This window comes from Melozone crissalis, unplaced genomic scaffold (assembly GCF_028551555.1).
Source record: "Melozone crissalis strain CALT ecotype California unplaced genomic scaffold, PUWL_Pcris_2 ptg000018l_1, whole genome shotgun sequence".
Lineage (NCBI taxonomy): Eukaryota > Metazoa > Chordata > Aves > Passeriformes > Passerellidae > Melozone > Melozone crissalis.
Window position 1 is genome coordinate 11,073,468 of NW_026535796.1, and position 25,428 is coordinate 11,098,895.

General features: G+C 38.6%; 1 protein-coding gene across 2 annotated transcripts; it reads left to right on the forward strand.

Annotated features, from left to right (window-relative positions):
* Positions 1-225: 225 nt before the first annotated feature.
* Positions 226-25,180, forward strand: TOLLIP (toll interacting protein). Of its 2 annotated transcripts, XM_054275260.1 has the most exons (7): positions 226-361; positions 7,090-7,239; positions 9,191-9,373; positions 10,437-10,589; positions 12,493-12,583; positions 16,298-16,318; positions 21,710-25,180. In XM_054275260.1, the coding sequence occupies exons 1-7, from the start codon at positions 329-331 to the stop codon at positions 21,922-21,924; spliced, it is 846 nt and encodes a 281-aa protein (XP_054131235.1). In that variant the 5' UTR covers positions 226-328; the 3' UTR covers positions 21,925-25,180. The 2 variants fall into 2 exon arrangements, with proteins under 2 accessions (XP_054131235.1, XP_054131236.1); XM_054275261.1 differs by lacking the exon at positions 16,298-16,318.
* The last annotated feature ends 248 nt before the right edge of the window (positions 25,181-25,428 follow it).

Consider the following 25,428-nt stretch of genomic DNA (forward strand, 5'->3'; position numbering starts at 1 on the left):
CGCCCGCCCCACCTCCGGCGCAGCCTCGCGGCGCCCCCTACCGGCCGCGGCGCGCCCGCAGCGCCGCGCTCCGCTGCGGCGGCCGCAGCGCGGGACAGCGCACGCGCAGGACGGCTCCCCGCCCCTCCCGGTGCGTGCGGAGGCGCGTGCGCAAGAGGGCGCCGCTGCGCTGCCCCGGAGGCGGAGTCGGACGCGTCAGGTGACGCGGGGCTGGCGCTGAGTGACGGGCGGCGGGACCGGGCTCGGGGCTGCGAGCGGCATCGGCGGCCTGGCGGGGCGGGAGGAGGAGGAGGAGGAAGGGTCTCGGCCGCGGCCCCGGCGAGGCGCCATGGCGACCACCGTCACCACCCAGCGGGGCCCGGTGAGTGCTGCGGGCGCGGCGCCGCCGCGGGGCCCGCTCAGGGCTATCTCCTGTCACCGCTCGCCGCGCCGGGCGGGCGAGGCCCGGCTTGGAGACCCCGATGGGCCCGGCCGGCCTCTGCCGGCGCCCTGTGCGAGGGAGGCTCCGTGACTCTCACCCTGCCCCAGCTCCGTCCGCGCCGGAGAGGGGAGAGGAAAAGCCCTCTCATCTTCTCCGGGCTGCTGGGATGCGGGGGAGGGAAGTCTGCCTTGTCTCCCGGTTCCCCGCCTGCGAAGAGGCTTTGGGAAAGGGGAGGGGAAGTCCCTCCTAACTGCGCCGAGTCCTTGATGCGGCTCTCCTGGCCGTTCTTTGTCCAAAGGCCTTTCCGAGGAGGGAAATGCTTACACTGAACCGGAGCTGAAGGGCTTTCCCTTGGAAGCGGAGCGCAGCTCGCTGTGCTCGCGGCTCGGCGGGCCGCGGTCGGGCCGCTGTCCCTGGAGCTGCCGCCTGAACGCTGGAACGGCGCATCCCGCGGAGGATGTAGGCGGGCGTGTCGGACGGGAGCTGAGCCCTCGTAAAACCAATACACCAGCCTTCTGGGAGGTGCTGCTGACAGTTTATTGGGAATATGTTACTGTCTGGTTTTGCCCAGGGATAATCATACCTCACACCGGGATGCTCTACATATGAGGTGTTACAACATCAGCTTTCGACAGATGTGCTATTCCTGTCTGTTCCTCCTGTCTGAAAGGATCTGGTAGTCATTGACAGCATGATACTGCTTATGGTGAAATGAGGAGTTTTTAAAAAGCAGTAACTTTACACTGCTGTATTTTATTATGTAGATACAGCTACATTTGAAAAGAAAATTAATGCGACCTTGTAGAAAGAACAGTAAGGTGAATTACTGCTAATCTTGAAAAACTGCACTGCTGACACTTCTCTTATGACAGTAATATGATATGGTTGTCAATTTCATTCTTTAGAGTGCCTTATTTGTTTTATTTATCATAACTGCTGGATCTTTCTTGAATGTTACTCTTCTACATGTCTTGTTCTAGAATTTCCCAGGTACTCCTGTATAATCTCTTGGGAATCTTTTGTTTCCTAAACTTGACTGAAGCCTGACAAAAGGCATATGATAATTTATCTCATGCAGCTTTGGCTTTCTGTGCTTCAAGTTTTGGGGTTTTTTTTAATGTGTTGCTGACGTTGTACGTGTTTTTCTTCCTTACCCACTTTAGAGATTTGAATGTTTTCAAATGAATGAATAAATTATTCAGTATTAACCAGGCATTCACAGCTGGGGGTGTTGATATGGTACATTCCAGCCTTTCTTAATTCTTTTCAGAGAGGAAGATGATAAAATTCTACTAGTTTCTATATACACAACTGCATTACAAATGAATAGCCACTAAATGGTGCTAAAGGATTGGGAACCACTTTTTTCTTTACTGCTGGAGAGAGCAGTTCAGTCTTTCTGTTTGAACAAGCAAGAAAATAGTCAAGGTTATTTCATGTGGGTAAGAAACTAAAGTGGGCTGTTGCCAGTCTTATTCCTGCACTCTCTAGTTTGTGATGCTGCTTGCTTTGTGTGTAATTAAGATTTCTTATTGCTGTTTAGTTTTTTAGATGAAACAGAATTCATCTTGTCTGTTACTTCAAATACTCTGCTAGAATATAGATATCTCTGACCCTTTTCAGGACGTTATGGAATTAGCATATTTTCACTTTTGTAATCTTGTATGAACAAAGCAGTTTTTTAAATCTAAACTCTAGCTGGATATGTAAGGACTGCTAAGTGATACCTTTTACAAGTAGGAGTTTAAATAAACAATATGACCAGGCTTTAGATTAAGACTGAGCCACCAAAACTTTATATTTGTGATTCCTTATCTAGCCAGTCATATCCAAAATTACTTTTCATGGTTATTCTCCATGATTATCCACCATTCTGGCAAATACATGAGGTCCTTCCAAATTAGATTAAGTGCCAACCTGGGACTGCATAGACTTCTGCTCCTAATTTCCTAATGGTCACTATTCTGACGACTAGTGACTCTGGTGAGTTTTTTTCTTGAGACTCTTCAAAACTTTTACAAGCCCTTGTCAAAAGTCCCTTTCCAGCTTTCTTGTAGGCTCCTTCAGGGACTGGGAGGTGCTCTGTGGTCTCCCTGGTGGCACCTTCACTTCTCCAGGCATAGACACAGATGTCATATGGACACTCATTCTGTCTTATTTTTAACTCATGCATGTATACCGAAGTTCCTGCCATACTTTGCAGGTGTTTTTTACCCCCTCCATTTTTTCATGTGAAATCTGCCTCATTTCAGTTTAATGATTGAGATCTCCTTTCTCTTTGTGTTGCATCTCAGAAGACAACCTAGGTCTGTTTTCTCAATGACCTCTTTGCAGATACCAGAAAGCTGCTACAAGGTGCATTCTAACTTTCTTCTATTCTAAACAAATCCTCAACCTGGCCTCACAAGTGCTCCAGCCCTTTTCATGGGCCTTCTTGGTGCATCTTTGCTGGTCTCCCCAAGTTCATTGTTTTTCATGTTCTGCTGGGCCCTAAACGGTCACAGTGTTCCAGGTGTGGTCCAGCAATTGTTTCCTTTCCTCAACTCACTGGTTGGGTTCTTGTTGATCCACTGCAGTTTTCTTGTAGAATTCATTGCTGCAAGTGTCCTCTGCTCATCCATGTTTTGCTTGCTCTCCACCTCTGTAGTGGTGCAGGCAGTCCTGACAGTTGTTCTCCAGTCTATACCAGTGCCACGGATTTTTCTGGTCAAAGTCCAGGCCTTTGCCCTTGTTGAATTACATGCAATTCCTGCCAGTGAATTCTTCCATCTCTCTGGATGGTCCTGTCCTCAAGTATACAAATAATTTCTCCCAAAATTTAGTGTCATCCTCAAAACTGATAAGGATGCCTTTTCATGTTTTGTTGCTGAGGAAAAATATTAGACACATAAGTTAGTTTCTGTACAGATCTCTGAACTGCTTCACTTTTAACCAACCTCCCGTGTCATTAACCGCTGAACTTCAGCTTCTGAGCTCAGTGCTTCAGTCAGCTTTTCATCCATCCAGTAGTCCACCCAATCGGATTGTAATGATCCTGCTTTGATACCTTCTGCTCTTTTCCTTAGTCAGTTATTCTTGTTTTTGAGAAGGCAGATGACTCGTCAGCTTTTTATTCTTCTATAGCCAGCCTTTACCAAGGCTTTTCCTAATCCGTATTTGGCTTTTTCCCTTTCATATGTCAAGGAATGTCTTCCAGAAGCACTTGCTCCGTGAATTTCTGAGTGACTGAGGTGAAGCTGACCTGCTTGTGCTTCCTCAGGTCATCCTTCTTGCCCTTTGGAATGCTGGGTATGAGATTTGTCTTTCTCCTGATCCAGGGGAGTTTCTTTTATCTCCATGGCCTTTCAAAGATGTTAAATAGCAGCCTTGAACAAATATCAGCTCTTTCAGGATGTCTGGATGCTTCCTGTCTTATACCAATTTTTTATTCAGTGTGCAAAGCATAGAATAATAGTTGAAAATTCTGTCATTAGCTTTTTCTTTCTTAAAAACAGTAAAGCCATTTAAAGGAAAATGGTCAGAAATTTTTGAATAGTAGGTGTTTAAAACTCTTTGATATTTTGAAGAAGTTTCATGTTAGACTTCCTTGGTAATTGCTAGTGTGGAAACCTTAATTATGGTTCCCTGAGTGTATTGTGTCTGGGGAAATGTTTCTGTAACACGGAGCTTTTGTGACTGTGTTTGGCTCTGTGTCCCTTTCCCTCCCTTGCACAGGTGCCAACCAGTACTTGCACAATCAGTGAGTTGAAGGTTCTTACAGCTTAGCTCCCATTGCCTTTACCTCCAGCCCTTGTTTCTTCTGGTCAGGCTTTACACTGACCCAATTTACAACTCTTTGGCACCATTTCATGTTGCATAAGAAGTAGGAAGGTGAGACTGAGACAGCCCCATGCTCAGTTACGTCAAATAGCTGTAGAATATCACGCCATGTTCAGTTTGAAAAAGTTGAGATGCAGTTTTTATACCTGCAGCACTCTACTGTGAGATCCACAAAGCTATCTCTCAAGTGATTGTAGCGGATGGGAGGGGCAATGTTATTCTATTTCTAGATAATCCATACTTTTAACATGCAATGCTGTCAGTAAAGTTTATTAGAAAGTGATTATAAGGCAGGCTTATTTTTAATTTGTGTTCTGAATTGTAGTCCCATCTCTGTCCTGTTGCTAAATGGAATTAATTTTTTGTTCTGCAGCTAGTGACAGAACACACTTGAATTTCACATTCTTTCTGAAGTGCCATTAGAGGGAAGTCCTTTTGTTTCAAAGTAGTTGTGGAGTAGGATCAGTGGCACAAACTTGTCATATATGTTTTCCTTGCTTTTGAAATAAAAACTGTGGTTGAATTCTAGTTACATAACTTTGCATTTTTAATTCAGGTTGGGAGGCGGCAATTATGTGCCTGCTTTTCAATGCTTTGAGGAAGATGTAAATTGGCCTGTTTTCTTTACAGATAAATGATTGCATGATACTGATTTGTCTCCATCAATATGGTATCAGTTGATAATTAATATAAGAACATATTGAGTAATGTATTTCCTTCAGTAAGCATCTATGAACCAAATCTTAGTCAGAACTGAATATATGAGTGTGTGCATATTCTCTTTGCCACGCTTCCCTTTTGGAGGGGTTTACCACTCGGATCTTTTGCCAACTTAGTTAACACTAGATGGTTTTAGTTTCTATGTATGTCAGCTCTGCAGTTCTAGGATTAGAGTGTGGCTTTGTGTGAGGTAACTGAATAACCTAGAATCAGCTTAGCTGCTGTAAGAAACTTTGGTCTCCTTCATGGACTTTCTCCCCTTTGGACTTCAGTACAGAGACCAGTTTGTTTATTTTATTTTAGAACAGATAATGGTTTACCTTTATGAAATAAAATTTCAAAAGTCAAAGCTATTATTAGATTTCTGTTGTGAATGACTTCAGCTTTCCAATATCCAGGTGAAGATGGTGACAAAAGAGGCTATCTTGTTTTCTGGGAGTTTGACAGAAGGAGCTTGCATAATATGGAAATGGGATTTCAGGGATGCAGCCGTCACTTCTGACTGTGGGAAATGCTTATGAAGTCTGTACCTAGGGGTGCTGATAGTACCAGATTGGAAACTTCCTAAGGACCAGGGCTGGAGGGGGACCTGCTGTATTGTAAATCCCATTTCCTTGATAATCCTGGGGCCATTTCAGATCTTGCCTAAATAGATTATGTTTTATTTTAATGTGATAGGTATTCCAGTGAGAAGGCTGGTATAACACCATGTCTCATTGCCAGCCAAACTTAAATAAACTTTATTTTATTATTAACTTCTAGCCCATTTTTTCTTTCTACTACTTAAATTTCAGCTGCTTAAGTTTTTAATTAGAAAATTTTAAGATGCTTGTAAGCAAAACTGGTTCCCTTTTTATTCTACTTCCCAATAGCCCAGCAGCAGGCATTCAGTGCTTCCTCCTGAACTTTTCAGATAAACTTCCTTTCTGGCATGTGTCACCTACTGTTGCCAGGATCCTGAGGCTCTCAGATAATCTTACAAAATAGTCATACATGTGATTTGGCAAGAGCTGCAATTTCTGTCTCCAAGATGCAATGTTGACATGCAAATGCTGTGTGATCTTGAAAAGCTGTGTCCTCAAGGCCTGTTCGCTTCTTAAATTATGTTCTGTAGGCATGCATCTGCCAGATACGTGATTGAGTAATCCTGTTTGGGATTGCAACATGAGAATTGTGTTGTCTTTTGTCTTCATCAGCTAGACAGTTCTGTATTAAATATGTCATCCACTCTGTAGACAGCAGAAATGAATACAGCTTAATTATAAATTTTCTATGACACCTTTTCCCTTTTAAAATTTTATTATAGCTATTTTTTATTTTAAAATGAAAATCTCTCTACGTGTATTTGAATTTATAATGTTCACTGGGCGTTTAAAACCTAGAAACAACCTGAGTTGTTGAATTGACAAGTGATGGGTAGAAACTTTCCCTTCATACTGTAAAGCTAACAGAAAATCCACGGGGAGTGCTGATTCATATTGACTCATGTAACAAAAGTTCCTTACTACTACTTTTTGTCCCTGGCTCATTTTCATGATAGACTAGATTTTTAATTCCCACATTGTTCTTTTGAATGTGGTGGAATTTTGTCACCAAGGTTAGTTGCAGGCTGGCTGTGTTTAACACTGGAAAAGTGTTAGGACATCTTTATTGCGTTGCAGGATTTGGTCCATAGGAAATCCTGTTTTACAGTCTGTCTTGAAGGTGACTGTGGAAGTGACCTTTCAGATGAAAGCACTGTGCTCTGTCTTGGAACAGGAGCAATTGGACACAACATGGGTGATGAATAATTGAAAGAACTGGATGCCATCAGATATCGTATATGAATATGTTGTACAACTTGGTGGTTCTGACTTTTGTATGGACTGCTTAAATGTTTAGTTGCAGAGCAGCTTTGGCTCTCTGTCCTACTTTTTTTCAGAGGCTTATTTTGGAAATTACTGTTTCTGAAAAGAACATTTGCTACATGAGTTGGCAGTTTTGTCATTTAATTAGTTCTTTGTTCATGCTGTCAAAACAAGACTAAATTCTCCTTAATTTGTTACACTTTGACTTATATTCATCTCTTCATCTCTTTCCTATTATAAAAGTTTAAAGTCTTCTTTTTTTCTCTCTCTTTCTTTTTTAAGGTATTTGTTGGTGAGCTTCCTCAAGACTTTCTTCGCATTACCCCAACCCAGCAGCAACAGCAAATCCAGCTGGATGCCCAGGCAGCTCAGCAGCTGCAGTATGGAGGAGCAATGGGTACAGTAGGAAGACTCAGTATTACTGTAGTACAGGTAAAAATTATGTCATCTTTGTGCAATTAAGTAATTTTAAATAATTAATGCAATTTTTAGAATTGGTGGATACAAAAAGATTTTGTGTTGGAATTTGAGTTACTAAGTTACATGTAAATGGGTAGTAATTCTTAAAGGTTTTGTAGCTTCATTTTTCTGTACGTCAGCATTTTGTCCAGTTTCATGTTTCATTGCTGCCTGATGCAGCAATTTCCTGTAAACCTTGCTATTATAGCACATAATCAAATGAACTCATGAGGATTTTTGCAGTGAACAGGTTACTCTGAAAACTTCTATTCAGAGGCTTCCTGTAGTTCCTGCACTTAATATTGGAAGACATTAGTAATTTTGAGGATATTATGTGTTGTTCCACATCCTTCTCCTCAAAACTGTTCTTCAGCTAGTTGGTCCAAAGTCTTACTGTCACATATATTGTTTTTCCTTTGTTGAACTTTGAGATTCCTGTCTGCACACTTCTCTTGGCCTGTCAAGGTCCTTCTGGATGGCAGTACAACAGACAAGAAATACTCTTCTCTATTTGTCTAGGAATTTATGCAGGAATGCTATGGAATCTTGGCTGCAAATTGAGACATGTCGCATTCTAGATATGATACTTGCTGTGATATAGTTAGTCTGTAGAAGATGAAAATCTGGTTGAAGTGTACTGTATTTAAATGTGTTGATAAAGTATATCAAACAGCATGCCTTAATTCTGTTACTAATAAACTGATGGAAGATCAGGAAAAGTTTCTGGGGGGGTAATTTGCTGCTTTTTTTTCCTTGTAGATATTTAGGGGTGGTGGTGAGTTTGTCTAAGCACAGCTGATTATCACCTTTTTTTGATGAAGGTTTGATAATCTGTCTAATCCCACAAAACAAGAGTATAGATGGTGCTTCATTTGGATGCCAGCTTTCTTCTTTTATTTTTAAGTCCACATTTACAATAAACAGTTTGAGACCTTTCTTGCCAGCTCTAATGTATGAATTGATGAACCAGCATGTTCCCTGAAGGAGAAAAGGGCTTTCCAAGCCTGAAGTGCAGCCTTTGTGATAAATGTTACACAGTGCACAGCCTCAACTGTTGTGAGTTCTGTAAACATCTTCTAGGTGAGAGATGCCCTGGGGCACCATGTTTTGTCACTTGTCTTACTATAAAAGGAACCATGGGCTGCTTAGTATAGGTCAGAGAAGCAGCACATGCAAAAAGCTCAACTTCTGCTTGAGCACAGCTGTGTTGCAGTACTCAGTGTTGTGTTCAGGACTGTCATCAACTTGTTTTGTTCCAGTCTTCTGATGTTACAGCAAAAGAATGTTGGATCTGTTCTGATTCTATACAGCATCTGTTTGTATAGTGATGTTAGGCCTTAGGTTGTCCACTGAATTAACTACTATTAAATTCACATGCTGAGATAAGTGTGTAATCACTTTGAAACCTATGATCTACTATGACTAGTTTACCTCAATTGAACTGCTTTTGCAGGTTGTGCTTTTGGATTGTGTGATACTCTTGAAGGTACTGGATTTCTGTAATTCATCCTTTAAAAGAACTGAAGTGAAAGAGGACAGGCTGCCTATAGCATTACACTTGTGATTGTATGTTGGAGATGAGATACCCAGGGAAAAATTGAACTTGTTACAATGTCCTAGTGATCACGTATTTTGTGGTTTGGTATGAAGTAATTTATTTTAGCTTCAGTGAAATGTGTATTTTCTGCAATAAACAGGCTAAAAAGATGTTCCCTTTTCAAGGTCTCCTAGACAGTTAATGGTATTACTGGTTTATGTTTTAATCTGAATGATGTTTTTCTTTTATCTTTTAAACTCTTTTCTCTCTGTCACAGAATTTAATCTAGTCCTTTCTTCAGCATTTGGTTCTTACTGTGAACTAATAGTAATTAACTTCTCAAGTTAATGTCAGTATTATACACTTCCTGGTTTCTCTTCTTTTCAGGCCAAACTGGCAAAGAATTACGGAATGACACGCATGGATCCGTATTGCCGAATACGGCTGGGATACGCCGTGTATGAAACTCCAACAGCGCATAATGGAGCCAAGAACCCCCGCTGGAACAAAGTTATTCAGTGCACTGTTCCCCCGGGCGTGGACTCCTTTTATCTAGAGATATTTGATGAGGTCAGAACTGCTATATTTTTTTTCTACCCCTCCCCATCTCTGGTTTGGACTGAGGTTTGGTTAAAACCTTGCAAAAAAGGAATGAGTCAGCACAGACAGTTCCTTAGCCATGTTCTCTGGAGGATAATAAAAATTTTTTCAGAATTCCAGAAGCAGCAATTCACAAGTCTTTGCTCTTCCCTAAGAATGTCAGAACTGTTACTTTTCTTTGGTAGTTGATAAAGTGGCAGTAGCAGGCTTGCCTGCAAAGGAGGAGAAGCAAAAGATGTCTGAGTGCTATTTAAGCTCCTTTTGGCTATCAAAATGCCCTGCAGCTTTGTGTCCTTCACTGTCCCTATTAAAAATAGCTGTTGTACAATGCTATTTTACTTGAAAATTCTTCGGTGCTGTTCTGTCCTAGGAAGAGCTTAGTAGTTTTCCCAAGCTTGGAATTGCTGAGAATAAAACTGTCAACTACAGACTGTGTGTAGTCGCTAGAATTTATTAGGAGAAACTAAGAAGCTACAGCTAAGGCTTAAGTCATGGTTTGCCTGTTTTTTTGCTGCCTTTCTCACTGTATGTAGTAAAGCATGACAGTGCAGCAGCTGTGTGATCATTACACAAGTGAGGATTTTGGGTGCTGCTTTGAGGGCTTAGCTGATTGGTTCAAGTGTGTTTCATTGCTGCAACAGGGGGGCAGTTCAGTACTTCTATCTGTTGGAGTTCACAGACTATCATAGTAAACAGAAGATGTTTATGTTCATGTAATGGCCTCTGATGTGATGTTAGGAGATTCACACAGCCTATGATGATATTAGGATGCTGTATTTCTAGAGTTCTGCTTCAGGTTTTCAGTTTCGTGCTATTAAATATCTGCAATCAGTCTATAATCCCACTTAAAGTGTCCTTCATCCTTGTTGGAAAGGAGATGGCCAAAATATATATTGACACTTCAGTAGTTTTAAAGGGAATTAAATGAACAAAGTTAATAGCATAAAACTGAAGTGTTAGTCAAGGATAATTTTAAGTTTGGGGTTTCTTTGAGGACAATTAATTTGGTAATATATTTCAAATTATATTTCAGAGAGCCTTTTCAATGGATGACCGCATTGCTTGGACACACATTACAATTCCTGAGTCTCTGAAACAAGGAAATGTGGAGGATGAATGGTATAGCTTGAGTGGAAGGCAAGGTGATGACAAGGAAGGAATGATTAATCTGGTTATGTCATACACGGTAAGCCGAGTTTGGGGTGGGAAGGGAGAGAAGCTTCTAAAGTAGTGGGAGGGAGATATTTTAGACTGAAGTAGATCTGTTGTACCATACTGGGTGTTTGTGTGTGTTGGCATTTAAAATAATTATACCTAACTCTGGGAATAGCAGTCAAAAATATTTGTAAAGACAAAAAATACTTCATGATAAGGTGGCAAATGGGTATTTATCTTGTTTTGCAATTACCAAAATTCAGCTTATTCATGTTGTTGAGGAGTACACTGATAGCAGGTAGCTGGGTGTGCAGCTGCAGTGAGAGCTGCAGTTGTGCCCTGGCTGAGGGACATGGTGGGAGCCTCAGGAAAGGGACCATGACACAGTGCTGACCCTTTGCACCACAAAGGGCACAGGGACCTGTGGCACTGGCCAGGGGACTGGACACTGGGGCACAGCAGGAGCTGGTGAGTCAGCAGGAAGACCCCAGACTGTCTGGGTGCACAGACTGTGAGGATGTAAAACCCAGGGCTTGCTTTGGTGGGGGTCCGTCCCTGGAGGCACCAGCTTGAGCTGTTTCTGTGTCACTGCACCATGATGGAATTGCTTTAAGGATCTAAATGTATGAGACACTGCGGTGGGAAACCCAGGGCTGAGCTGATAAGGAAACCCTATCTGACTGTAAGTGTGGGGTGTGCAGGGAGCCAAGAGGGGCTCCCCTGAGGTCACTGGAGGCACCCGCTGCAAAGAGGCCTTGGTCTCAGCAGTTACAGACTGGAGTGGGTGCCAGAGTGGCTCCCAGATGGTCAGACAGGAAAGTTTCCTTAGAACTGTGCTACTATATGTATAAAAAAGAAATCCTCAGCTAAATGGTCCATTGTCATTTCTAACTTATTATTAATATTTTTTTTAAAACTTTGTGGAATCTAACAATAACTTTCCCCCCTAAATCTTTAAAAATTCGTGTCAGTTTAAAGACAGAAAAATGGAAACTCTTCTCCGTCTTAGGTGTTTCAATGCTCTTTGAGATGACATTGTTTTTCACTTCCTTTCTTGATCATTTGGTGCTACTGGTCATGAACTGCAGACCTCCACTGGTTTCTTTAGCAGCTCCTGGAGTGTTCTCACCTGTCACCTTTGTTTCAAGTACCTGTTGGATAATGTGTAGCACGTGCAGCCCTGAATGCTTCCTACTGCACTTGTATGTCATCAGAAGTTCCAAGCTGCTGTTCAGTGCGCAGCTGGGAACAGATATTCCCTGCTGCTTGCAATTCACATTCTGCCCCAGATCTGAACAGTTGTTTCATTACTCCAGGGAGAAAAGAGTTTATAATTAACCCTAAAAACTGTCTCCCTGTGAATGTACTGTTCATAGCAGTCAATATTCTCAAGGATCAAACTGAACTGAAATATAACTGAAGTTATTGTGGTAGTAAAAGGGAATGGAGTTCATTTGATATTTTGTTTAATGCACTGGTTTACCTCAAAAATAATTGATTTAAAATCAAAATTTGCTTCAAGGAGCAGTACTGCTTTTAAAAATAAAAAATAAGAATAAAAATCAGATAATCAGATTTTGTCTAATATTTATGATGAATATGTTGTATATTCATTTCATAAGACTAAGGCATGAAAACTGATTAAACCTGTATTTTAAAATAATGCATTTTGACAACAACATTTCATGACTCGTGAAAGGCGAGTTTGATATGATGTGTGTTTATTGATTCATGGGCAAATTAATTGCCATTTGAAAGACGGTAGTTCAGTTAGTTTGCCAGAGATTTGCTTAATATAGATTGGTACTCAGCATAGTCTTATTGTACTGTTGAACATGGATTTGCAATGTGATGACTTATTTGCAAACACTTTTAATTGCTGCCTTTTTTTGGCTCTTTCCGGAGTTGTTCTAATCTGTGCCTTTTCTGTCAAGTCTTTGCCAGCTGCCATGATGATGCAGCCCCAGCCAGTGGTCCTGATGCCCACTGTATATCAGCAAGGAGTTGGATATGTGCCTATAGCAGGTATGTTTTCTCTACTTGATGATTATGAACCTTCCAGATGAAGGGTGTTGCAGAAATAAATACCAAATTACTCCTGTTTTTTTCAGAATGTAAAGGAAGCTATAAATGATTTTCCCTTTACCACTTTTCCCATTATATATATTTATGAGAGGGAACAAATTAAGTACAGGTCTGCCTTCAGTCTCGTACCCTGTTTAATAGAGCTGTATGAGTTTGCTTAAATGGGTTAAAATGTCTGTCAAGTTGAGAAGGCTTCTCTTTTTGAGTATTTATTTTATACTTCGATCAGGTCTCTGAATAGCTGTCTAGCAGATTGCACTTCAAGTTTTGCTTACTTAAATGGTGGCAAGCCATGTCTGGAGATGGAGGCACTTCAGAAAGTCCCTCAAATGAATTGTGCTGTCAGAGCTGCAGTTTCTGTAGCCCACAATGGGATTAATTTTTCTGTGGTCTTTGAAGATGCTTTGTTGTAAGGGAACTCTCTATACAGCATGGAGAGTATTCACAGCTCAGTGAATGAGAAATGTTAAGGAGCTCTGAGATAGCTCTTTTTTATGTATTTACATAACTACAGCAGGTTTTGTCAGTCCTTTTGGTTGATTCAAAGAGAGTTTTGGACTTGTAGAGAAAGATATGTTAACTTCTGTTTTGTAATTTTTCTGTCAAAGATGAAAAGCTTAAAGTGTGTAAATAAGTTTGAATTTGTCCTGCTCACTTACGGCTCATAAAACTCCCAGTTTATTCTATGACTATCTATTCAGTAGTATGTGTACTTTTCAAGGAAAGTAAGAGATAAATTCACATATATTTAACTTTAACTTATGATAGTGTCCGTGGGACATAATTGAAGTGCTAAGGGATGACACAACAAGGTACATATATTGTATTTTTCTTCTTTAAGACTAGGAGATGATTGAATTTAAAATGACTAGGAGATGATTGAATTTAAAATTCCATTCACTGTAAAAATAAACCTCATCAACAGAAGACTAGGTATGTAAGCTAGGAATCGTACCTCCCGTTTCATTTTTACAGAGTTAAGTTAGAACAAATAGGGATAAGTTGGGCTGTATGCTTTATTCCCTAATGAAAACTTGCAGTTTGGTTCATTTTAGGTCTTTTTTTATCTCTGCAGCTTAACTGTCAGATTTTAAGTCTTGCCAGTGAAGTGGAGTGCGCTTTCCAAAGTGTGATTCTGTTGTGGTAAACCAGACCTTCTGTAGTGAACTTCAAACACAGTCATCTTGTTTAAAGATCTGATAGAAAGTGCTAACAAATTTCTTGAATAGATCAAAATGAGAATATTCATATTACAAAAATTTCTGTGCCAGAGTATAAACAGAAGACATGAAGCAGAGAATAGTTTCCTGTATAATTGAAATTAGACATAGAACTGAACAGATAAAACTTAGAGAAGACCTTCAGACTTCCTATTCAAGTACTGGATGTTCAAATCATGATGTTCTGTAAATTATTTATCTTGAGAATATTTTCTATTTGGACAAGTGAAGAAATAACTAATAATTTGCAAATGATAGTAAGTCTTACCTTTTAGCAGCTAAGAATTTGGGGTCTCTATGTAGAGCATTGCCCTTCTACCATGATCCAGCATTTTTGTTCTAGTTCTGCTATAATACTATTCTGTGTTCACAATTTTTCCTGCATCTGTGGCTTGTATTTTTAAAGCATTGCAAAGTTCCACCCCTGGATTTGAACTCTTCTTTTGTTCTGGGAAAGCTTGAGTGTACTTCCTATATATTCCTATTGACTTCATAAATGCCAGACTTTTTACAAGCCACCTCTTACCTACATTTGATATTTTTTACTCTCTTTAAATATTACTGTGCTTTGTGTTTGCTGTTCTAGAATTTCTGTGGACATCATCAAAATTTCCCAAAGCACTGTGAGTTCTAAAGCTTTGACTTACTCACTAATCAATGACCCACTCATAATAATTAGATGGATGTTTAGGAAAGTGACTTGGCTGCAGAATACTTTTGCTGTTTCATACATTTAATGGCTTAATAAAAGTAATATCAAATAATAAAAGGAAACAATAGTGCATCTTAGAAGACTTCTTGGAGTTTTTTGAAATACTTTCTGTATATTGAACTAGATGCTCCAATTGAATTCCATAAACTCTTTCAGAAAGGTGCATGGAAGATGCTGGCCTTCCTTGCACAACTGAACTGTGTGTGTTTTCTGGTCCCACTCTGTTTGCACATTTCCTTTGTAACACTGTACAGTGTTTGCTCTCTTCCTTTTGAGACTGCTTCAGGAAGGGAAATGGACATCGGTATGCTCCTGCTTGAAATATTTGTAGTTCAGGTTTTTTACCTGAGCAGCTAAATTAATGTAGTCAGTAAACTAGTTCTGTTTTTCCTTCTGAATAATGGAAGAGCATCATTGAATAGTTTATTATATTTGAAATGAAGAGGATTCTACTGTAGAAGACTGTCAGAATCAAAGCCTTATCTATGATGGAAATGGAGTGGGTGGACTAAAATGCTTATCCAGACAGTTTTAACAGTTCCTTGTTAACTGTCCAAAATAACTGTGCTTTAAAGAGAGATGATTAATCAAATTTAGGTGTGTCATAAAGGCCAAGCTGTTTTTCTGTAACAGAAACTTCTGTTCAAAACTAACTTTCTAATTAACTAGCCTTCTAATTAATGCTGAAGCAGCTAATTACTCTCACACTCTGTCATACAAGCTGAGGTAAACGGTAGAAACAAGCAGGTAGTCACTGTGGTAAGCAGATGACCACAAGTAATGCTCATTTCCTCACATCTGGTGGTAGATGGAGCTGTCTTAAGAACAGGAAGTGGTCATAGTATATTCTTGCACCGTGGTAATTGCAAAATTTTTTAAATTGAAAACTTCTGACAACAGCACAAGCTGTTGCTTAGAGGCTATAGCTGCCATAGGTGATGTATTTATGCATTGGGTATGCAAAAATTTGAACTTTTGAACCATGTTGTTATAGAAGTTGAGTTTAACTACCACCTCTTCCTATTTCTTTTTTTAAAGATTACTTAATTTAAACTGTAGATGATTTTGATACACTGGTGCTTGCAGTATCTTCTTGTAGTGAAGAGTACCAGAGACAGTGAGCTAAAAATGTTAGTTCAATAAGCAAGCTGTATTTCTTATTAGCTAAATATTTGTGGGATAAATAGGAAACTTGCTTTTACTTATTTTATAAACTCCCATGTTAAAAATATGTTAAAAACCTGTGTGGTTTTGAGTCCTGTCGGAGTCAAGAATATCACTTTTTATTGAGGCAAGGTTGTGTGTGTATGTACATTGTTCCTTTAGGTGTCCTTATGGAGGATCATGGGTTAGCTTGTGATGTTACTGGTATCTGTTCAGAGAACCATGGATGTATGTTGTCCTTTGTGGTCTGTAAAATCCTTGCTGCAAACACCTGGTGGCTTACTTATTTCAGTAGCATTTCCCCTGATTGTTACTTCTGCATAAACAGCACATTTAGGATATTTGTTCAGGGCCCTGAAGCCAATTAGCTGAGAGACTGTATCCTAGCAGCATTTAGTTTTTTAGTGTTAGGTAGCTTAGGTTTTACCCAACTGCCTCATTTTATCCTACTTTCACCTTTGGAAGGTAAATAATTAATATCCTTTTAAAAATAGATTAATATTTCTTTCCCATGTCTTATTCCTTTCCCCTTGTCCCTTCATTTTCACCTGTCTTTAGGGCTTGAGTACTTTGCTCTGGGTAAGTTTCCAAGCTCTTTTCTCACTCCCATCCTCATTGACACAAGAGTCTTTGCATGAGCTCATCTAAACAGCTTTATTTGTTACAGCACACTGTACAACAAGGTATTGCCACTTGCTTGTCACAGTAGAACAATTTAATCCATCTTCTGCAAATTATTAAAGCCTCTAACCTGTTGGAAAGGCATTTGCTCAGCTTTGAGCTGTAATGGCTAAACTGATTGCTGATGACAATGTTGATGGATATAATGTGATGCTATGATAATTCTTCTGAAGCTGCTGTGTGTCAGTGAGCTATACTAGGTGATAGTGTTGGTTTTCTAGTAGAGAAACAATTCTTGCAGTTGTTTGGCTACTGCAACATTAGTGGAGAAGCAGATAATGTCACGACTTTCGGTAAACTTGAAAGCAAAAAACTGAGTTTTGCAGTAACACTGAGAAGACAACCTGCTAATTGCCTTAATTTCATTAATTAATCTCAGTGCATATTTTTCATGCACTTCTGTTTTAAATCCATGTAAAGTATCTGACTAGAACTCTAAAGGCAAATCATATTACAGGAAATAAATTTTCCTTCATTTTAGACTTCCTTTACTGTGACACTTTTGATTTTGAATTGTGCAAAGTTGCTGTGACATTGCTATCTCTGATAAAAGCATTGGTCTTTAATCAAATACATTCAGAAAATTTTAGAATTACTTCTTGTAAAATATGATAACATTTCTTGATGCCTGAATTTCAGAAAGATGCTGTATATAAAATTGTTGTGGCTGTCACAACACGTTTGGTTTATTCAGAGCAGTGAAATTTTAGCATTTTTCTGTTGTTTCATGCACTTAATTTTTCTAGTAGTTTACATAGAAGCAATATTTTAAAAAATGAGATGGTATGCATAGTAGTGAGATTTTTCCTAGAGCAAATATCATTAAGACTTATTTTGTTTTTTTAGAAAAGAGTTCCCAATTTCTTCATTTAAATGAAAGAATGCATGCTGGGAAGGTTCCTGAGTTTACTCTGAAAGAGTCTATGGATGGGACAGGATGATAATGAGTTAAGAAATTAAACATAGGGCACTTTACTGATAAAGAAAATAAAATTACAAGTGTGTAATGCCTTGTATGCAGTTGGAAAAAGTTTACCCTGTTAATTCTGCTTTGATGCTTTCATTGCTGCTTGTAGCAACTGACTTGCTATTGTTTCATGTATTGGAATGCCACTGCTTATGCAAGCATGTTTGCCATTGCCATTTCACTGAATTGGAAAACAATGCTCCATTCTTCTGATTTATAACATGTACCTAACATCTGAGAGTAACACAGGAGTTCACAATTCCACTGATAGTGGATTCTTACATTATTTAGTTCCAGTTTTCACCTGTCAGTGATATGAAGTTTTTTAGCTTAAAGCAGCTTTTTACTGAACATTGATAATTTGGAAGCTCATTATAACTTTCTCTAATGACAGCTTATATGTGTCTATTTGCTAAATTTCAGTGCATAGCTCTTTAATTTTCTGTTTAAGTCTTACTTTCTATTTTGTAAATCAGAAATTATGGATGCTTTTAGCCTGAGTGCGGAAAAACCCAAAGTACTCTCAAATTGGTGTTGTATAGCTTGAATGTTGAGTTTCATGAAAAGCAAGCGTTTATCATGGAGGTATTTATTAAAAATCTGTGATGCTAACTCCATTTATATGCAGTCTAGTTGTAGACAGCATAAGCTAAAATTAAAAGAGCTGAGAAAATAGGTTTTAAGAATCCTTGGTGAGAACCAATATGGACAAGAAATTTCTTGTGTCTTAAATTTATTATTTATATTGGAAATGCTTTTTGAGTACTGCCTGTCCAGATGTCTGACTTGATAATTACCTATTTTTGATGAAAGCAGTAAGGAAAACTGTTCTAGTCTTGATTTTATTTTGGCACTGATAAGATACTGAAACAGTACTGGTAAGCTGTAGGATGCTATGTACTTGAGAAAAGAGCCTCAGGTTTGATTTGGATTAATGCTTTAAAGTGTATTGATACTTCATACACTGTTCAGGCTGATTGTTGGATAATATTAGGGTGTTGATGACTTAGTAAAATATCTTGGGAAGTTTATGTTAGAAGTAAAACATAACTTCTATTGCTCAATTCTTTCAGGTGCTTTGCGACTTTATTTTTTTGAGGCCACACATCTTATGCCCCTTTTAAATGACTACATTGTTTGTAGGCAGTGTGAGGAATGAATTGAGGTTTGTTGAAGCTCTAGAAGAAGCTCTACAAAATGCTGCTGGGTAATTGGGTGAAGTGTATTTGCAGTGCTGGTGAGGACTGCACAGTGGTTTGCCTCCAGGGTGTCTAATGGGCTGTGTGTTCAAACTCATAGTGCCAGACAGAATTCCTGGGACCATGGTCCAAAGGCCTTGAAAAGCTGTGGAGCCAGGTTTAGGGTGATGCAGAAAAGGGGACAGATACCTATCTGTCTACCTATGGTAGAGGTGTGATGCAGATGGTTGGGCAGAAATATGGTTCCAGTGTGCAGGTAACAAATTTATGACACTAACTCAGTATGAACCTTTTTGAGTAAATACAGCCTGTGTGTTAGACTTAAAGCTTCTACGTTCCTATTTTTTTTCCTTCTAATAAAACTTAAGATGATTAAAAGGGGAATTTTAAAATCAAAATTGGAGAACATAGATATATAGGGTGGTGTTTACAAATCAGTAATGAATCCCTTCAAATAGAACAGGAGTCCAGTTTGAGGAAAGAAATAGAAAAGAGTATATCAGGTGAAATCCTGGGTGCAGTGCTTGCAGTGAAACTATATTCATTTAGAGTACCTGGTCAGCCAGAGTTGATATTTAGCTCATCCAGCCTTGAATGTGAGTCATAATATAGCATTTTTGTGCTGACAGAAGAAACAAGTCAGTGGGATGCTAAAACACTTTTACACGTTAAAGTGAGTATAGGCATTTCTGACTAAATAGTTAGACTGAAGAAAATCTTGAAGAGATGAGGTAAGTATTGAAACTGCTCTTTGCTCTTTTTTTAAATGTTAGGTCTGAGTAAAAGTAGAATAATATAATTCAATATTTTCAATCACCTATGTACTTCAGTCATTATGTTGAGAGATGAGGCTGCAAAGAGGCACTCTTGAAAATTACCTTGGTTATACATATGCTTTGTTGGTACAATTTTTGGGCAGTTAGTCGGAATTCAGTAGAAGAGAAGCAGCTTCTGATGTACTCCTGGGTAATAAATGAAAGCTAGTTCTCAAAGAGATCTTAAAGTGTGAAGTAAAGCAGTAAAGTATGTTTCTGACAAAAATTGGTAGATCTCCCATATATGCATATGTGAAAGTGTTAAATTACATGTTAAATCTAAAGTGGTTATGAGGTCGTGTGACGCTCTTGAAGATCATATGTGTCAAAGAAGCAGAAATAATTTCTTTTAAAGAAGCAGAAAACTTAGAATCATGTACGTAATAAATAATAATAAAGATAAAAGTATCTATGGTAGTTCATGAAAACCTGGTTGGAATGTGAGACCATAACAGTCTCAGGAAGTTTTGCTTTCTGAAGACTGGAGGATAGCAAAGTGAAGTTTCAATTAAAAACATTTTTGAAGTAGCCATATTCTCTGTTGTATAGAATGATTAAAACCCAGGAAGACTAGAATGAACTGCTTTAAAGCAGAAATGTAACTATGTAAACTTTAGGAGGATGTGACTTGGTTGTGTAGGAAAAGCCTGTGTGTTAAAATTCATAGGTATTTGAGTACATCAGAAAGAACAGTGTGGTCTGTGTATATCACCTTCTCAGCTGCATTTGTAAAATGCTATTTCCTAGGCATTCTTTCCATCATATGATATTCTGATACAATAAAGATAATCTTGTGGTTTAATATCTTCTTTAAAGAGCTGATGAACAAATAAATATAGGTGATTATTCATCTAATGAAAAGAGTTGAATCTGTGCACCTCCTTTGGTGAGGTGCATCAGATTTCTTAAAAAAGTGAGGGGACTAAGACAATTTGTCGGAACAAGAACCCTTAGCAGTTTTCTAAGCCTCTCTGACTGCCACAGGTTGCAGAAAGATCTCATTGTAATAAAAGGGAAATAAAATTATTTATTAAATCTGGGGTTAAAGTATGTGCAAGGGATAATCTTAACTAATACTTATTTGGTGACAATTTCTCAATTTGCTCATTACTGTATAGGAAAGTCTTTGAATTATTGTAGAGTATTTTATAAAAATATCAGGAGAATAGTCTTTGAAACAGTGCATAAAATGCTTGAAAGCAAATAGAGAACTGATATTAGAACTTGGTTCTTTGTAGCTGCAGGTACTTCTCCTTGCCCTACCTTAGAAATTCTACAGGAGAACTGCAGAAGCTAACACATAAAGGAGTGGGACTAAGATAATCAAGGATCTGAAACTACATAGAGAAGAAGTGAAATACACAATTTTCAGAAGTGATAACAAAAAAAATATAGATATGTACTATTATCTGTTTTCAGTTTTATACAAAACAAAAGGTAGTGTTTTCACCAACGGTTCTGTGCTCAGTGATAGAAGTTCTTATGTGATGAAAAAGGGATTTTGCCTAGTAATTTCTTTTAACAGGAATAGGAATACTCTTTTTCTAAAACTCTGTAAACTGGCAGTGCTTTGTTTTACATGGATGTACAAGAAGTTAGCGAAAAATGACAGGTCATATGAATTTTGTCCTTTGGAAGAGAGATGAAGAAAGCAGTGTGTGCCCCTAGAGGTGTTGCTCTTTTGCCATGTTGTGACTTTGAAGGCTGGATGGAACTTTAGCCAGGAAAAACATCTGCTAAAAATTGCTTATTTGTGTGGTCTGGTTTTCTAGTGGACCAAGGTACTTTCCTTTCCTTTGAATATGCTGGAAATTGCATTCATTGTCTTTTGGAATATCAGCCATGTATATTGCTAATGTAAAACCATTTTTTCATCACAACATAAATACACTGGGAACTAAAATATGAGGTGGGGAAAAACCAACCATACCTTTCTGTGATGAGCTTAGTGTTTGGTTAGTGAATTACATGTGAACTTGTTTAATGCACATTGCACCTAATTTTGAACAGTACCTGTTGTCATACTGTAGCTTATAACTTCTGGAATATAACCTTGGGGTGAAAATTCTGTTCCACAAGAATATTTTCCAGTTGCAGCAGTGTAGGTATAATCTCTGCAATCTTATTCCTCCTCTGGAGTGCATGTTAAAATAAATAAATACTGAAGTTGTTGGGTTGGGACAAGTCATGAGCTGCTTTTGTCTTCAGAATCACTGGGGTTTTTTGTTGTGGGTTTGTTAATTTTTATCTTTTTTTCCTCTACTCATGTGTGTTTTGTGGCTTTCTTTCTTCTGTTTTTAACCTGTAGGGATGCCTGCGGTCTGTAATCCAGGCATGGTCCCGGTGGCAATACCGCCTCCTGCAGTAAACCCTCAGCACCTGTGTAATGAAGAGGACCTGAAATCTATCCAGGACATGTTTCCCAACATGGACAGGGAAGTAATCCGCTCAGTGCTAGAAGCTCAGAGGGGGAACAAGGATGCAGCTATCAACTCCTTACTTCAGATGGCTGAAGAATCATAGATGCCCACTTCCTGTATAGTCCCTGTCCTCGATGCCACTTATTTTTACTTGCCAAGCCAGGGATTTAGCTAGAGGAAGAATTTCCCAACAGCTTTCTGTTAGTGCATCGTGTGTGACAGATTGTACCCCTTTTCTCCTTGGACAGTTGGATCTTCTCTTTCTTTCTCAGTCTGTACATACTCTGTTTAGCTTATGTCCTACCATAGAGCAGTGAAGCATCTTTACTATCAGCTGTGCCCTGTGTGGCTATATTCTGATGGCATTGGGAATAATGCTGCTTTGTTTCTTTCTCTCCCCCTTTTCATAAACTTGCTCTTACAAAGTAACTCTATGCAGTACAAGATTTACTAGTGTTTGTTAGATTGGGGGAAAAAACTTTCCATGGAAGGTTTGCTGTTTAAATGCAATTGATTTGTTAAAAGTATTTAGGTTTCTGCAAGCAGCCTATTTTTGCCTGAAATTAAAGGAGAGACCCTTTCTTATCCTGTGGTGTTTAGTTATTACTGTGATATATTCACACCTTTTAGATGGAAGATTTTTAATTTAATAAGCTAAATTTCTTAGGTTGTACTGTTGGCATTTGTAATAGACATCTACTATTCAATCTAGTCATTGGGCACCAAAGCAATATATTATCTGGTGTGCATTTGGGGCTTTGTCCTCCCACATAGTATTGTTATGTAACTGTAAAATCTTAGGAGGTAACTTTTCACTCATACAGTATGTATTGCTGTAGCAGAGAATAGAACTAAGCCCTAATGTACTCCTACAGTTAATTGCACTCTAACTATTACTTCTGCATTCCCATGGCTATTTCAAAAGTTAAGTGCAGAAGTAAAGAGACTTATACCTGGAAAGTGATTGAAGCCGTAAAGAATTATTTAAGATGTTGTCTTACATTAAAAAAGCAGATATCTATGATCTGGTTATAAAGCTTCTTTCTTTATACCTATGTTTCAGCAAAGTTATTGCTTTACATTAGTGGGAAAATGATTGTATTTTTCCTGTAATAAGAAATAAACACGGAAAGTAGCTTCAGGGTCTTAGAATGGCATTATGAATTGCTCAGTGACTTGTTAGACTACAGCTGCTGTAGTCAGTTTATTATTATTTGATGCAGATGGAAATAAAATTCTATGTGAGAGACAATTTAACATATCTGAGTTACAGTCTGATCCTCAGAGGAGGTGTTTGTATTTATTGTTAGTGTAATTTTTTCAAGTAAGAGTTGATTTTGGAGCTGCAGAATCATACAGTTATGCACCAGTTACACCTGTTGGATGAATTTCTGTGGTGTCAGTTTTTGTAAAGTAATGCACTTTAAATAGTCTGCACCAATTTATTTTTCCAGTGATGTGCAATGTTGCTGTTTTGTCTCTTTAATGTTTGATTTCAAGTATTTTCTACAATAGCCATAGACCTTTATATTTTCAAGAGTTGAAATGAATGTACACTTGAAATCTAGGCTCTTGAATGATTCATGAGAACATTAAAGCCAGGTTGGAACACGAAATGATGACCCATATTCTCTTCTTCCCCACACTTTATTTTATGTCCTATGCTTAAAATATTTTCTTTATTGTCTGATGGAAAGCTGATTTTATCCCCCTGCAACCTACATTCAAGTAGCCTTTAGGTAGCACTGGCAGTAGAGCATGAATATTTATTCATTTTAATCATTAAAAGTAATAGTGAAACTTTTAAAATACAGCACCAAAAATCATCCCAGTTTCTGACCTTTTAAAGCTGTCTTTTCATAATGTACAGTTTTAAGTTTTCTTATGAATCCCTTAACATCTTAAATTTCCCATTGAAAGCATAAGTGTCTTTGAACATCCTCCAGTTGGATTTTGAATAATGAAATTCAAGGCTATAGTTTTGTGTGCTGTAGTTGTAGAATTGCCATGTTTTGTTTTCTGAAGTTAAATGGGTATTCTTCAAGAAACTAGTCTTGCCCCTTCCCTGCAATCATGGTAAATTTTGTGATTGATTAGGTGTAGAGGCATTTGGTCTTTATAAAAGCAGAGTGTTTTGTGACATCATGACCCAAAAGGATGAATGTTGGTAGGGATTTAATGCTTAGATACCTCCAGGAAGAGTCCTGTGCTCTTAACTTTTACATAGATAGCATGAATTGCTAGGGACAGAACAATTCAGGGAAAATGTACATATTTAAATTTTTATATTAAAACGGTGGGATTCATAATACAGCTTTTCATAAAAGCAAGTGGTCATGGTTCAACTTAATGGCTGGTAAATTGTACTGCATCCTATCCATTTCAAGCGCAGAACAAAACCATCTTTCAGTCCTAACTGCCAGGAGGGGTAAGTGCAAAAGTTAAGCTAGCCAGGTTTATTCATAAACTGACTCTGGCCCTCTGCGGGAGACTCCTGTTCTTAGATATATTTTTAGCGTGTATTTTTTTTCCTAGGCAAGTGTTATGCAAAACAGGGTACAAATATGAGTTGAAAATAGGATGTGTAGGAGCAGTATGGCCAGTAGATGGGTTTCATTATCTTAGACTATACTTAAATATTGTTCTGTGCATCTTTTTATCTTTATTTAATTAAGCATTAGAGATGAAACTCTTACATCAATATGTGCTACTTTCTCTTGTTAAAAAGAACAAAGTGATCAGCCTACTGAGCTTTTTAGCTTACATATCCTTCCAGTTAAACTGTTTATTGTTAGGTTTGAATTGGAGAGAGATGAAAAAAGGCAGGAGGTGTTTACTTATTTTAGGGTCTGTGAAATTAAGGTATTGGAACTGAAAGTCTGGTTTTCTATTTAAAACAAACAAATTGTCAGTCATGATTGTAGCTTTTGAGAAAATGCTAATGGGGTAATACTGTGTTTGATGCTGCTCCTCTGCTCAGCAGCTTCCAGCAGCTTGGAGCTAAAGCCAGCTGTGTAAGACAGGCATCTGCTAAAAGTGAGTGCTCTCAGTATAGTTTGAGTCCTGCCAAGAGCCTCAGCTTGCTAAAGGTAGGAACATTTTTTGTCTAGCTAGATCCTTGCAACTTCTCTACTGCTCTTTGCATCTGCTGATGGTACTGAATGGGTTTATTCCCCCCTTACAAATGTTATTGCCTGTTTGGTTGATATGTAATACCCTACAGAGGATGTTGTGTTGCTGTAATTATTCTGAAGACATTGTTTCTCTGTATTGAGTTCCAGTGTCCGAATATGTTTCTTGCACTCTAAAGTACATTAACTTTTTCATTCTAATTTAATAAATGTACCATCTGAATGAAAGTGTATTATGTCTCTGTTGGAGAGCACCAGAGTGTGAGTCTTTACTGATCTAAAATTCAAGTATTGGTTACTGTCTTCTATTCAGTGTTGAACATTGGTTGGCAAACTACACTGCTTCTTAATGTGACCATCTAGTGGGAACAGTAACAGTAAATGCTCAAAAGTACTTTGAGAACTCTTCTACAGGTAGGTGCCTCTTTCTGACTCTTCTAGGGGCTGCTTTCTCAAGGAAATATGCTGGTGTTGCG